This window comes from Scomber scombrus, chromosome 2 (genome assembly GCF_963691925.1).
Source record: "Scomber scombrus chromosome 2, fScoSco1.1, whole genome shotgun sequence".
NCBI classification, from domain to species: domain Eukaryota; kingdom Metazoa; phylum Chordata; class Actinopteri; order Scombriformes; family Scombridae; genus Scomber; species Scomber scombrus.
In genome coordinates this window covers 19,426,416-19,441,712 of record NC_084971.1, presented here as the reverse complement: position 1 = coordinate 19,441,712, position 15,297 = coordinate 19,426,416, and the positions used below count along the sequence as shown (strand labels likewise).

The 15,297-nt window shown below is 39.7% G+C and overlaps 1 protein-coding gene across 1 annotated transcript in view; it reads right to left on the bottom strand.

The window, feature by feature from the left end:
- Nucleotides 1-401: 401 nt before the first annotated feature.
- cabp4 (calcium binding protein 4) overlaps nt 402-15,297 on the bottom strand; it is a 54,111-nt gene continuing 39,215 nt past the window's right edge. Inside the window, exons 5-9 of the mRNA XM_062429922.1 lie at nt 12,458-12,488; nt 11,924-12,067; nt 5,970-6,079; nt 2,080-2,227; nt 402-531 (exon numbers count right to left, since the gene is read on the bottom strand). Coding sequence (XP_062285906.1) covers nt 503-531; nt 2,080-2,227; nt 5,970-6,079; nt 11,924-12,067; nt 12,458-12,488 — 462 coding nt within the window. The 3' untranslated portion in view covers nt 402-502. The remainder of the gene's footprint in view (nt 532-2,079; nt 2,228-5,969; nt 6,080-11,923; nt 12,068-12,457; nt 12,489-15,297) is intronic.

Genomic DNA, 15,297 nt, shown 5'->3' with positions numbered 1-15,297 from the left:
GACAGACCTTTTTTTATGCATTTGGTGTAGTCTTAAGTATGTCAAACAACAATATCAGGCTATTCTGGCTCAGTTGCTATGGGATCAAATAACATAATCATGATCCCACAGGCATCCAGGAATTGAGCAAAATTAAGCAAATAGACCAAGCTTTATCTGAGGGGAGGCCCACAGTCTTAGACTTTGAAAACTACTGTTGTGCAAAATTAAAGAGAATGAATGCAACTTCATTATGAGTCTGTACTCTTTGGAGCCACCAGGGGGCGACAATGCAGCACTATTGCTACTTAAAGTGAAGCATTTTATAACTCACCCTTTACCCATAATACTTACTCAAATTCAATTTTTATTATGAAAATATATATAAATAGATATATTTTACTCTGTTTTTTTTCTTTCTCTTACAATTAGACATTTTAAATACACCGGAAAGAGTGCAACAGTGGTCATGGATATATGGTATGAATCCGGTGCTGTCTGCTCCATCTTCTTTCATCGGAGGTCATCGTGCAGAAAGCATCATAACAAACTCTGTAGAAGGAGACAGAGACAGCAGCAGATCCATTTATAAGGGAAAATGACACTCTTATATCACAAAAGGACAGCAAGGGGTCCAGCCACATCATTATTAGCAGTTATTATTAGCAGTCCACATGAAATTGCACTGGAAACTAACACAGCTCATTGTGTGATGTAATGAAAAAAATGTTTCCATTATCACCAAGTTAATGAAAAACTGAAGTGGTGATGGGGTGATACGTCAAAGCAGAAAAAATTGACAGATACGGGAGCATTTCAGCTGAAAATTTAAATATGTTTAATATGTCCTGCTGTGGGAAAAAAAGAGTACAGAACTGGTCAAGCCTAGTCATAGACTTTAAATATCAACACCTCCATCTTGCCTACTACCATTTTTCATGCTCTTCTTGACTTATAATTGGTAATCAGTTTGATTACCACTTGTTTTGGCTTGCTGTAGACATTATCGTGGATTTGCTTGTCAATCAGGACAGCTATTGATGTGTTCTGTCAATGAAAACCAAGCTGCAGATAGCCCGAGGCAGGTTCCACTAAATCCATAAAATCAATCGCTTCTTGTCTTTCTCCATTGTCCTCCTGGAGGGCTTTGTTCTGAAAGAATTCTGATTGTAGATGCAAATCTATTGATTGACTGAGTACTAAAGGTTTAATTCCAGATTAACCCACTAACATTATCTCTTGAGGTACTACTCCTCTAACCCTTTTCTATAAAAAGTAGTAAACCAAGCAGAGAAGCTTCACCTGCCCTGATATTCAGGGCCATCGCCTCGGTGCTGCGTTTGGTGCTTGTCAGCCAGGTGCCTGGTTGCTGGATATTCTACCAGTGTGGCTGAACTGGACAGATACACTCAAATGCTGCCCTGGGGGCTAATTGATGATAATGAGGACCACCTGCTTATTGATCCCTTCAGAGACTGACACGCTTATTCATATGTTCCCAATAATTGCAATTGATTGGACTGCTGAGACAAGACAAACAGGGTCTCACTTCTAAGCTCTGTGCGAGCGGCAGCCTTTGATCGCACTAACATGCATGTGGTGTTGATGGCACCTGCACACGTGCATATCGATGTGCACATATGTGCTTATATGTGTGTGTGTTTGTGTGTGTTTATTTGCTTGCGAGGTAACACATGGTAATGTAATTTCTGCAAAGTCCTTGAGCCGTCCAACAGGGTTTGTTCTTGACGTGTAACATGTGACAGGTGTCCAGGCATGTGAATTGATTGTCTTAATGCACTACTGATTAGATTGGACTGGCCCTTCCAACCAGTCCACCTTGACTTCTTTCCTCATTGCACCCTTTTCCCGCCTCATTTCTTACTCATTTTCTCCTTCTCTTCCCTTTATCCTCAACCCATTCCAATTAGATTTGCTGACATTTCTGCTCTGTTCCTCCTCTAGGTTGCTCTTCCCCACGGTACACCACACCACATGCAGGTCTTAAGTGTTTCATCATTGGTTTTTATGAATTGTTTCAATGTCCATCCACTCCTCTCCCACACATTTCTCCACCCCCTCGACTCCCCAACCACTCACCATCAAAGTCAATGTTTCCATCTTTGTTGAGGTCAATGTCACTGAGGATCTCCTCCAGCTCGCCTTTCTTCAGCTTCTCCCCCAGAAGGGTCTTCATGCCCTCCTTCAGCTCATCAAGCGTGATCTTCCCATCGCCATCGCAGTCAAACTGTAACGTGTAGGGTTAGTGGAGGGCAAAGAGGTGGGGATACAGACATGTTGTGAGTGAAGAGAGACAAATAAATAGATAAAAGGTGAAGATGATTAGAAGTGACAAAGAGCAAAGAATGAGAGAACAAAACTGCATATTTCTGGGCTAATGAGGTGGGTGGACAGATTGAATGCAGTACAACGAGGAGGAAGAAAGACAGAAATGGGGAGAGAAATTTATCACAAGACACAGATAAACAGAAAGAATTTTATAGCCCATACCACGCCAAAGCTAATTAATTTTTTTCAGTTATCGTCGAGTTTCACTCTGGTAATAGCTATAACATGGCTGCACAAGGTCCCTGGAAGTCGGAAAACAGCTTGAGTCTGCAGATGGGGCAATGCTGACTCATGAGGGGTTAGTATTGAAGTGAGAAAGACTTTTAAAATGAGTTTGAGACTGAGTTGCAAATTTATTTTCAGTTGATTGAGCGATGTTATGAAGTTTCTACTCAGGAGTTATGATCGAGCGTTAATACATATTCTCTGCAAATGCAGTCAAATGTCAGAAAGTGAATTTCTGGATTTTGACTGGATCATTTTGGACCTTGATGATGACACAAATGTAAGGGAAGAAACTGTAGATATAATGGCAGATGACCATGTAGCCTTGTGTTCTCAAAATAGAAAACCTTGTTAAGGACTTTAATACACGAACAGAGCAACTTTTAAAACCTTTTTATGCAAACAAATGAGTTTTGCCTACAGGCTTTGATAAAAGCTTGATAGACGAGGTCAGATGGAAATGTTCCTGAATGCCTCCCCTCAAAGCTCAGGGACAACCAAGTAAAGCTAATTAAAACACCAAAGCAGTTCACGACCAGAGTATGTTTTTTTTAGTCTGGCTAGCAGCATCACTCAGATGGTAATGTCAGCCAGTCTGTTTTTCAGGCAGTTTGTTTGTCAGTCAGCCCAGCACAATGGTCCAAACTGAAATATCAAACAACTGATTGTCATGAAACTTTATACAATGAAGGATGTCAATCATACACACATCATGAGTGCAATTGGACTATTAAAAACACAAATATCTAAATGTTGTCTATTTTAATTACTGTAAAAAAACGGTGTATAAGTCGCAGTCTATTTTGGGGGGTTTATATTCCAAAACGTTCTCAATTTACTTTTAACTGAAACACAATAAAACACAAATATTATACCTGAAACAGTGTGTCGTGTTAATGGTTAATGGTCCGGTAATGATTTGCTGAACTGAACTCGACCGATATATTAACTCAGACCGGGTTCAGGTTAGGCTGAGTTTCAATTAAACCTTTTAAAAGAACAAGGTAATTTAATAGTGTGTACATATGTGCTCACTCGAGTCCCAAAAATTCTTCATCAGAGCTGTCGCTGTGCAAAAATATTGCACCCAAGTCGCAGTAAGACTCACCAAGCGCACTGTCCCCAGACTCTGTGTCGGCCCAAGAGTCAAACAAAGCATCATCCTGTGTTCCATCAAGTGGAAAAACAACAAAGCTAGTGAATCTTTTATTCTTCAGATCTGTGCTCATACTGTGTGTCAATGCCACAGCTCAATAAAAGATGCTCAGATGGTCAGTTTGGTCTGTAAATTTACTGAAACATCACAGCAACTAGTGTCCCAAAATACTTCAGATCACACACAATCATACAGCATTACAGTTATTGTTCTTAGTGTGGGCGGCCCTTTTCTCTCTCTCTCTCTCTCTCTCTCTCTCTCTCTCTCTCTCTCTCTCTCTCTCTCTCTCTCTCTCTCTCTCTCTCTCTCTCTCTCTCTCTCTCTCTCTCTCTCTCTCTCTCTCTCTCTCTCTCTCTCTCTCTCTCTCTCTCTCTCTCTCTCTCTCTCTCTCTCTCTCTCTCCACACCCTATCTCTAACCTAACCCATCATTGGTAATCAGACCACCTGTCTGTCATCAAGACATTACTCCTCTACAAGAACTCTGCACAGAGAGCCAGTCCCTGTCAGATCATTTGTGACAATTATGGTTTCTCAATGTGCATGCTTCTAGCTTTGATACCTTTGATACAGGTTAGTTAGTGTGTTTGCCTGCCTGCAGCTGTTTAGTACCTGTTCTCCCATGATTGCCCTCCTCCCCATAAACTCACATCCTTGGGATTCCCTCTGGTTGCGTGCACAATAACCAGCACAATAGCCAATAAAAACTAGCCAAAAAACCAGCCCAATGCCAGAACTTAAAATATGCCTCTGCCAATTCATATACTGCTTTTAAAATCTCAGCATTGCGATCATAGCCAAATGTATTGCAATATCTTCAAAGTTAAGTATTACAGTGTGTGTGTGTGTGTGTGTGTGTGTGTGTGTGTGTGTGTGTGTGTGTGTGTGTGTGTGTGTGTGTGTGTGTGTGTGTGTGTGTGTGTGTGTGTGTGTGTGTATGTGTGTGTGTGTGTACATGCATCAGTTTGGTGGGCTAAGGATTTGGGTAAAAATAAATTATTTCATTTAAAATGTGGATTTTTTTTTCTTTTTAGATATTATTTATGTAATTTGCATGCAAAATAGGTATACACAGCCAGCGGACAAAAAATTCAACATGCAGCAACACTTCAAAAGTAGCCCAATTCCACAGTGCTACAACGACATCGATATTTTAGGTTTTTAGTGAAATTTCTCCACCACTGTTACATGAATCTTCATAAATAACTTGGGTGAGTTTTCATCTAGCAGCGCCACCAGCAGGTAAATTTGGGCTTTATGATCGCATACCTGCAAAGCTAATGATATTACCATTTGCCTTGTTGCACTTTGTGTTTAGTGCTGATTAGCAAATGTTAGCATAATAACACTCAAAACTAATGAGGCGAATATGGTAGCCTGCAAAACATCAGCATGTTAGCATTGTGTACATTTAGCACTTGACTCAAAGCACATACAGTGCTAAAGCACAAACTCACTGTTTTAAAACAGTGTTACATTCTGAGGTGTATAACTAAATGCTGTTTGGTATACCCATGGAGAGAGCTTGTTTTACATAAACACATTAATACTGAAATACCATGATTTAAATTGCATAAGTGACTTCCCTGAGGCAGCACACAGCTTTTATTAGGCGCTAAAAGTGGTCAAGTTTAATTCATGAGAACAAATTTATAATATAGATTGGCCCATACAAATGAACAGCAGGAAAGTCCAGTAGCATATTGTACATTCTGGTCTGATATTTATAAACATTAAGAGCCCTTTCAGTGCTGTCGCTTGTGCAGTAATCATTAAAAACCCATCATGTTGTAATGTGTAAATGGCTGAACCCAGGTGTGTGGCTGTGCTTATAAATGTCATCACCACCTTGTTTGTTTTGTTTGGTCAAAGACTACGTCACATAAGGACTTGGCTTTGGGGGACAATCAAATTGTTGGCCTGCCTATGTATTGACGTCAGAGATGGAAATTCAATATAGATTTCCTGCAGATTATTGAGGAAAAGCAGGCATGTCTAATGAACAGGTGTGTACATATATGGTGGCTGCAAATAGGCTATATTAAAACATCAATATGAATTATTTTCTCTCCCCTTAAAACTTTTCTTCTGCATTCATAGACAGCTATGCCACTTCCCTTAGACTTGTTTACGAGAGCCATGAACTCATGCACTCTCTAAGGAAAAGTCCTGCGGCACACTTCAAAGTAAGCCTACTGTCACACTACCAGGAGGCGTTCTTGAAGTCAGACCTCTTGGAGTTTTTTGCCAGGGGCCTCTTACCTGTTTGAAGGCAGAGCGGAGCTCCTTCAGCCCAACCATATGAGCTGTCTCAGCCAGCATCCTTGGTCCCATTAGCTCACAGAAATCGTCAAAGTCTACGTGTCCACCCCCTGTAGGAAGACAGAGCACACACAAGTGGATGAAGATACATACATGTATAGGTTGACTATCAAATAATAACTTCCAAGTCTTCCTGGATTGTCTGTACCAGACATATGGAAGCAATGAGGTGTCAAAGGATATTGGCATAACATTATATACCAACAATGGTGCAAGAACTATTTTGATCCTGTACTCAAACCTGCAGGAAGTGAATTTTTTGGCCACTTGAGGGCAGCAGAACAAACTGAAAACACGACATTGACATATTATCAACTGATAGAGTCATGATTGTGAACCTGTTAGCATACAATAGCTTATTTAGCCTACACATCCAGCAGACACAGGGAAACTTAGCGTTCATTGTAGCATTCATTTGTAACATAGACTCAGCAGCTCTGCATCGAACACACATAATCATCAGAAACAGCCGTGTGAACAATATTAATGACGACTATCCTGTCAACCTTTTATATAAAGAATGACCAACATAGCATTAACATAAAAAAAAACAATACAATGATGACTATCCTATCATCCCACTATATGAAGTATTACCAGCATAGCATTAGCACCAAAATACATCAACAAATCCATCCAGCAGCAACAACATAATCAGAAATCAACGTAACATCAATAAGTAGACTTTCATACTCATGATGGGCAGGCTACCTCCTTTTCCTGGAGTTGAGGAGGGTAATGGCTGTGGGGATGAATGAGTGTTTGTGTCAGTTTGTCTTGACTGAGGGGAATATGAAGTGGGTGTCAGAGGTTAGGGATTGAAAATCCTGATGAAGAGGGTGGGTGCAGACAGACATGATGGAACTTGCCCTCTTCACCACCTGTTATACAGAGCAGACAGGCTACTCTGCTGGACACCTGTCATTTTGCTGCCTGTATTCACTATTTAGTCAGTTTGTTTTTGGATTAGATATGTAAACTGTCATTGCAACAGGTGAGGGAAAATTATAAAATTGATTCTATATAGGATTTGTAAAAGACTGTCAACATGAAAGTTGGCAAGTGTCCGTAGGCAGAAAAGTTATTGCTGACCTCTCATCCAAAATATTTCAGTATGACATTCAAAAGTGAGATTGTTATTGATAATTAAACTAAGGTATTTATGTCTGACAACCTTCCACCTCAAACCCCCAGTGATGGTGTTCTGACTGGGAGGAGGATGATGTCTAAAGTCTATGCTTGTCTTTTGCCTTTGATACACTGAGTTGGAGGAATGAATGCTGAATGAATAACTGAGTCCTCTGCAAGCTTCAGGATATATCAGTTCTCAAACTGGCTCCGACAGTCATCTTTATGTAGAAAATAAGAAGTGAGAACACACTCTTGCGGTGAACCTATGGGCGAACTCCCCTGACATGTACTTATTCATCCTCTGGATTCTGCTGGAGACGATGACGAGGAACCAACCAGTCAAACTAGAATCAACTCTAAAGTAGTTAAGACTTTATCCACCAAACGGGTGAATGGTGTTTAAAGCTGATAAAAAAAAATCAACAAACAGCAGCTTGGCATGAGTTTTACTGCCCTCGAGGTATTTGAGTAAAAGGTCAAGCAAGGCAGCAGTAGTGTCCTGTATGCCTGGCCCTGTATGCAAACTGAAATGCATCAAAAATGGTTTTGGGTTTTGTCCAGAAGTTCCTGCTTTATGAGTTTTTCATGACCTTCAAGAATGACCATTGAGATCTAAGCATCTGGCCTATAGTCATTCAGGACCTTTGGGTGGTGGTTCAGAGTCAGAAATCACAATAGACACTTTCCATATTCCATAATTTTGAAACCCTCTGCTGGCAGAGTGACAACATAAACCAGATGAGCAGGAGAGCAGGTAGCTCCCAATGTTATCTGGGCCAGGGCTTGTCTTGTGTTTGCAGTGCATAAAAGTGTTAAGCACAGTACAATTATCAAACGTAGTAAGGGTGGACGAGTTAGAAATGCTAACCTTTAGTTGATCAGATTCACCAAATTGTGAACATCAAATCTGAGGTAAAACTCCAGCTCTTGAGCCAATGACTTGTCAGAGTTAAAACTATTGAATCCACCATTTTTCTACTTTTATCCTGCAGACCAACCATAGAAGCTTAGTACTTCTTTAAAGGTAGGAGTAATGACTGCCTTTCCTGACCTAATAACAAGGTAGTCTGTGAAAAGTTAATGAATGTCCTAAATGCACAGACTAACAATGCATTTAGCTATGTGCCCATGATGCTCCTTTCAACCCAGTTACAACCTGTTTTGTTTAGTCTGATCCCCATGGTAATTATCAAAACAGACTGATACAATGAGATGGCTCATGTTATTAGTTTGACAAAAGACAGGCTTATTTGATAGTGTAGACGAATAGGCTCGGTCTGTTTTCATTATCTGGGCCTTGGTGGATGTGAAAGACTACTTCAATAAAGCCATTTGGTCATTTAATGGTTGAAAAATGTAATCAGTGCTCTGAGTCTCAGGGCTGTGGCGGATGAGAATCAAATGACAAACTCTGTTTGCACGGAAAAGCATTTTCATGGGGCTGAATCTTGAATCTGATGGCTGTCATCTAACTAGCCATCTTCTGGTTGCAGTGGCAGATGAAGGATTCTGAGATAAAAGACCACTTCTGGCAATCAATTATGATTTTTGAGTTAGCAAAGGATTTTTATACGTGCCTCAAGGTAAGGCATATATGTTTTTGCCTGTCTGGCTTGTGGAGCAGCAGTCTGGGGGGGATTCCTGACATCGCCTTAAAAAAATAGCAGTGCCTTAAGTGGGTCAGTCTATAATCACAGAGTAGAAAACCTCTCCCAAAAGAGAGATTATTTTTTCTAAATTGATAGTGCTATGCTAGTTATGGGAAAAAGACTGAATTGCATGGTATTATTGGCTCTTTAGGGATTACTGCAGAGCTGCACAGATTAAACTAGAAATGTCTGAAGCCCATTCTACCTTATAGGTCAAAAAACATCAGTGAACAGATGAATAATTCATATTACACAGTATGAAACATAAGACCAAATTAAAAATATGAAGCACAGATGTTTTAAAAAAACAAGAACATTCTCACGGTTTCCCTTTAAAATGAGATTTTAAAAACATGTTGTTTTTTTACTCTGTTTGAAGCTTCACATATTGTGTATCTGCTGCTGTTCTGTGCAGTCATTGTGTGTAGGGTTTATAATTCAAATCTGAAACACCGCTTTTATGTCTGGAACATTACATGAAATGGAAGAGTGCCAATGAAATATTAGTCATTTTATACACATTTCCCTGTAATTCAGCATGATGTATGACTTTAAAGTACATCTGTGCTCTATTCATATCAGTTGAGGACATTTATGCTGCAGTGGCTCTCTCAATCCTGCTTTTCAAGATCCATGCTGTCCCCATTTTAACCATCTAATCAGGAAATTATTTACACCTGGGACACCAGGTGAATCAAATTAACTAGTTGCTAGTGGAAAGAAATATCTTTTGATGCTCACAGCAATGACACATGACAAATTCAACAGTGACTTTATATCCAAAGAACCATTTCTTGAGTAGAAACCTCATCAAATAAAACCACAACTGTCTGCCATGCTAGATCACAATATGTGACTTTTGTAATTTGGGTTAAACGACCCCTTTTGAGTGAAAGTAGAGTAATATCGGTCTGTAAAGCAATGTATTGGTTCAGACAGAGCACTGAAGTTGCACTTGTTTCAGTTCATTGGCCTCAGCTGTTTTCAATATGCTTTTACAATCACTGACTCATCCACAGCTGTGTGACTGGTAACATCCAATCACATTCATGCTGGGGTTTCCACAAACCTTTTAAACTGACACTGTCACACTTAATTCTGCCGGTTATGCTCTTACCAATGCATTTGGTGCTGCAGCTCCTTCCACCACTCCAACCTCCTCCTTATGTGGCATTTTATATTTTAACTAAGATTTAATGTTTGTACCAGTCAGAAGTTTTCTGTTTCAAATGAATGGGAAGGTGTGTCCAAACCTGTAACTGGTACTGTTTTATTTATTAGGGGGATTAGCTCTCCAAGCAGAATCCTCGTACCTCAAACAGCTGAACCTTTTCCGCCAAATCTAACTATAGTCATATAACCATTTGCTATAAATGGTCATTCCTTAACGTCATTGTCTCTGGCTGTATTGTGTGCAGTTGGGTCCTCAGAAGTGTGCTTTGTTGCACCTGTATCCATGCACAACAGTGATGTGACTGTACTGACCACACCAAGGAGTACACTTCTACATCACAGCAGCGAGGTGAGATTTTCAGCTGCCTTTCTCATAATGTCCATGGCATCCGACTGTGACGTGGTCCAGCTCCGTCGCGGATGCCAGGGATGACCACCTGCCATGTGGTCCACGAGACACCTGCTCCAATATCTTTGCGCAACGGGTCTATTTTTGCTGGACTGGCTTGCATCTGTGAAGTGTGACATGCAAATGTGAGTGTCTATTATATTTGTATTTACTGAGATTTGACTCCAAATTAATGTTTAATTATGCTTTTCATATGTTACTGAGTTTGTCTTAACACACATACAGAAAAAGTAGTTTTTATGCTTGTAATTAGAGAGTGAGACTGAGGGGAGGGAGTGTAACAGTCTTTTGCTCTCTGTGATCACACAATGTATTTCAAGGTAGCTGAAATCACACTGTAGTTATTCTCATTTACATATTTTATGTTTCAATAGCAGTTTACTGCCTGTTAGTAATAGTCATTACCTATCTGCTGAACTGCAGATAATATTATTTTAAGATCACTGCATCATCTGATGAAATTAACAAAAATACAGGTTAATGACAGGAGCTATGCTATGAGATCAGCTCCTTTGTCATTTAAAATTAGGGATCACAGTATAAGTTTGAGGTACAAAATATTGTCAAATTGCCACAAAGCATCTGTTACCACGTCTAAAGAAGCTGTAAATATGTTTGTAAACATTAATCCTGGCAAACAATTCTGAACTCATGCCTAACAGATGATCTGCTCTAAAACATTTCCAATACACTGAAGCATCACCTGAGCTGTGATAGAGCTGGAACACGACACGGTCAGATCTTGTGGACATACAAAGTTAAAATTTGTCTTTACAGGTGTGTAACCTGCACACGTTGAGGACCTCCACTGCTCCACTGCATATAAACATGTAAAAATCGTTCTGATGCAGTGTAGGTGTGGTACAGGCCTCATTTATACTGTTAGCCAATACTGATGCATTGCAACATACATGATGCTTTAAGTAGATTACAATAAAAACCTAACACTTCTAGTACATTCGTTGTGTGTATGACCTGTGTATCATTTAAATCATTACATAAAGACTTGGCAGAATCTTATGTAGTAGATTGTCAGATTTTACAGCCCTTGCCTTGACATTATGTAGGTGTTACAGCAACAAGTTCTCAATGTTTATGGCAGAAATCCAGATATCAATACAGTGACCTTAAACTGTAAACACAAACACAGAGATTCATACTTGAAGATTCAGAACAGAAAAAAAAATGCCCTTGATAAACGCAGAGAGAGGAAAGTTAGGCCTAAACACACATCTCAACATGCAGACTCACATTCACACTCACTCATACACCCATGCACCTGCAGTGTTAGGGCCATCAATCAGTCTGCTAAAATGTCTTTAATGTCCCCAACTCCAAAGACTAACACCAGCTCCTTAGGAAAAAAAGGGAGTGCACGTATGCAAGCACACGTGTTCGTGCAACACCCACAGTCACATTACTCACACATTCACACTTCAGAAAGACCCATCAATCATTCACACATGGTGTAGCACCTAAGGAGAAAAGTGAAAACCATCCATACACATGCAACCAGAGAGACGAATACGCACATTTCATCTTGATTTGCTGGATGATCTCGATGAGCTCCATCTCAGTAGGCATGTAGCCCATGGTCCTCATGCAATCTGCTATGTCTTTGTAATGGATGAAGCCATCCGCATCGTAGTCAAATTCCTTGAAGGCCTGCTGCAGCTCTGACAGACACACAAACCATAAAACAAGGTAAAATGTTTTTGTTTCCCAAGAGTCAAACACACACACAAAAACATGCACATACACAGTGTGCACAGGCACAGATAGTAACACATTTGAACAAAGTTTTAACTTGTCTGTAAGTTGTTGATTCTAGCAGTCAGAAGTACACTCAATAACATAAAGTTATGTTTTCAGTAATTGATTTTGTGGCTATGAGTCACTGGCGAGAACATTTCAAGGCAGTCTTAGAAACCTTCCGTCTCAGTCTCTTACATGAATCATGCAGAGAAGCAATCACAGCAGGAGAAAATATCAATGCGATTGATAAAGCAGTACAGTTGAGGTGTATTTTATTGTGTGCCTGCATCGCAATCACAACAACATCTTACCATCTAACTCATCTGGCATCAGCTCTCTCTCCTGTGCAGCAGGGGAAAAGAAAAACAGACAAAATAATTACAAGGTAGCATCACAGGACGGGATGTGAAATCAGGGTGGCTTTAAAGCAGCAAATTCTCCTGAGAAATACCCCAGTGATAATCTGTTTTTGACTACCAAATTAGAATAACATGCATATCATGTCAACACTGCTGCATGCTGACAGTATACTCTAATGGGATTTCAACCCAGACATGTCTTTCTAATTTGCAAAATGACACAATATTACACACTCCAACATGCACGAGCTAACACATACACTACATTTTCAACATCCTGAAAGAGGTGCAGAAGAAGCTGAATGTGTGTGCATGCAAATACACCAGGCACAAACCTTGCACTGTCGCAAAAAAAAACAGATGCATGTAAATGCAGAAACACACACATAGACACTTGCCAACACAAGGCAGATAATTTGCATATAGCCCTTGTGTGTGAAACACTCAGTATTCTATGCCTTTTTTTGACATTTGCTCAGGTTGACTCTCCCTCTGTTTCTCCCTCACTCTCTTTCTCTTACTTGTTCATGTATTTTCAGAGAAGATGATGCAAATCTAGAAGCTAGAAACAAAATCTCCACAGATGCTCATTAAGCATAAGCATAAAGTAGTGCAATTTATGTGCACCACAGGTTTAAAATAGCAATATGTTAATAACTCCAGTGGTTGCAAACTAATTTGGTCATCAGTTGCAATAGTGTAAAAATACATTATTTTCAGGCAAGAAATGTGTTAGCTTGAAAAGATAGTTTCACATAGATCCATGTTACCTATGGATGAATATTTTTGCAAAAAATGTGATGGTACATATCACATCATCAGTCCTAGAAACAATGTTCTAATTATCATATATGTAAACATGTACTGACTTAAATTTGCATATGTAAATCACGGATGATTGAAAGATCCTTGTGAAATTAAATTAATCATCTCATAAAAGTAATGAGACAATGTGTCTTCAGCAGGATGCCCTGTTTTAAATTGTAACCGTGCCTACAGCAGCATTCAAGCTCTCGTTAACAATGCACAAGTCCTCTGCACCAAACATCATCACATCCACAGGGGAAGCAAGAAACATGCAAACTCAGTCATCTTAGTATGGAGCAACTGAGCCTGACATATTAGAGATACTGCTTAGCACAAAGACGCTGCGAGCCTGAGGATATCTATAAGTTCAAAGAAAATTGACTGACACACAAGCTTATGGAGTGTATCAAAGCTCTGATTATTGTACTTATTCACTGAGGGCTTGTTTGTCCTTGCTCTCAAGCAGTTGACTGAATAAAATTAAAGACAGTAAGATAAAGACACACTAACAGATGTGGAAATAGCTAATTATAACTGTCCATGTACAGTATTTGCATTTTAATTGTTTCTATTATGTCAGGTTGTCCTTTTATTCAACTGTATTTCAAAAGGAAATGTTCAACTTTTTACCTCATATTTATCTGATGGTCGCACTTAGACAATTTATATTCAAAACACATGGATGAGACAGACAACCTTGGATGATAAGATAGTTTCATGAATCTCTAAATGAACATGTTCGTAGGTGTATTTGATGCTGATGCTCACCCAACGTATACATTTCTATGTATTTTCATTATATTATTGCTCATTTTATTAGAGAAAAATATTTCTTAATCATCAGCTGTTGTTTTTACTGCTGAAAAGTCAGAGACAGAAAAAGACAAATCAGAGCTATAGTGAAACTGAAATGCAAAGAGAAGTGCAGTATTTTCTTCCTAATACATGTTGGCACTCAGGGTGGCTAATACATAAATCACACAAGGTCATCCTGTTCAAGTACACAATAGCTTCAGGAAAAGTAGAGGCCCCGTGGTTTACTTGGAAGCTGCTCCACATGGCAAGCGTTCAAATAATTATTCACTGTATAATATTGCCAACAGAGTTGAAACCCAAATACAATGCCAAGACACAATTGCATCAATAGTTATTTCACTATTGAAAATGTTAAGCCTGACATTTTTAAACACTGTTTAAGATAAACAATTTAGGTTTTAACATGATTTTCAACACCGTGACATAAAACAGCTCTGTTGGCCAGAGTACAGCAGCACCGCTGTTTACCCTGCAAAGGATCTTCTAGACTACAAGGGCATATTTAGATAGCAAGGTCAACACATTAATTGGATTTTTTTTCCCATCCAGAAAGGATTAGACAGCATGCCATGCAGACTCTCAATTCATCTGTCAGAACGAGCCCATTAACAGTTAATTTCATTCTGTCTGCCTTCACATGGCCCACTGAGCAGCCCACTGCTTTGTAAGCATGACGCACGGACACATGTGAGAGGCATGTGGACACTTCATACAAACGCAAACAGTATGCCCCCTTTACATGGAGAAGTCGCTTTATAACAGGGTTAGTAAATGTAAATGTTCATTCTCTCAGTCCATTCACATCAATCTGTCTATCTGATATGTGAATGCATCAATTGTTTTTCATTCGCAATTTGTCTCTGCCAGCTCCTTCTCCAGTTGGATCTAATGAGGGCTGACAGTGGACCTTGCTAAGGGGGTTATTAATACTTGTGTTGAGGCAGAGATTAGGAACACTGCAGGATGGATGGTCTCCATGCCTCAGTCTCAAGGCAGCAAGTGAAACATTGCGTGTTTTGTCCTGTGGATACGACGCAGACCCCTCTACGGTACCTGGCTACTAGTAAATTCAAACAAGGGACTGTCATAGGAGAGCAAAGCAGATCAGTCATGGCAGGTGAGGTAGTAACTCATGGAGGGATGGTGAAGTGGAGTCCACAATAGCCCAA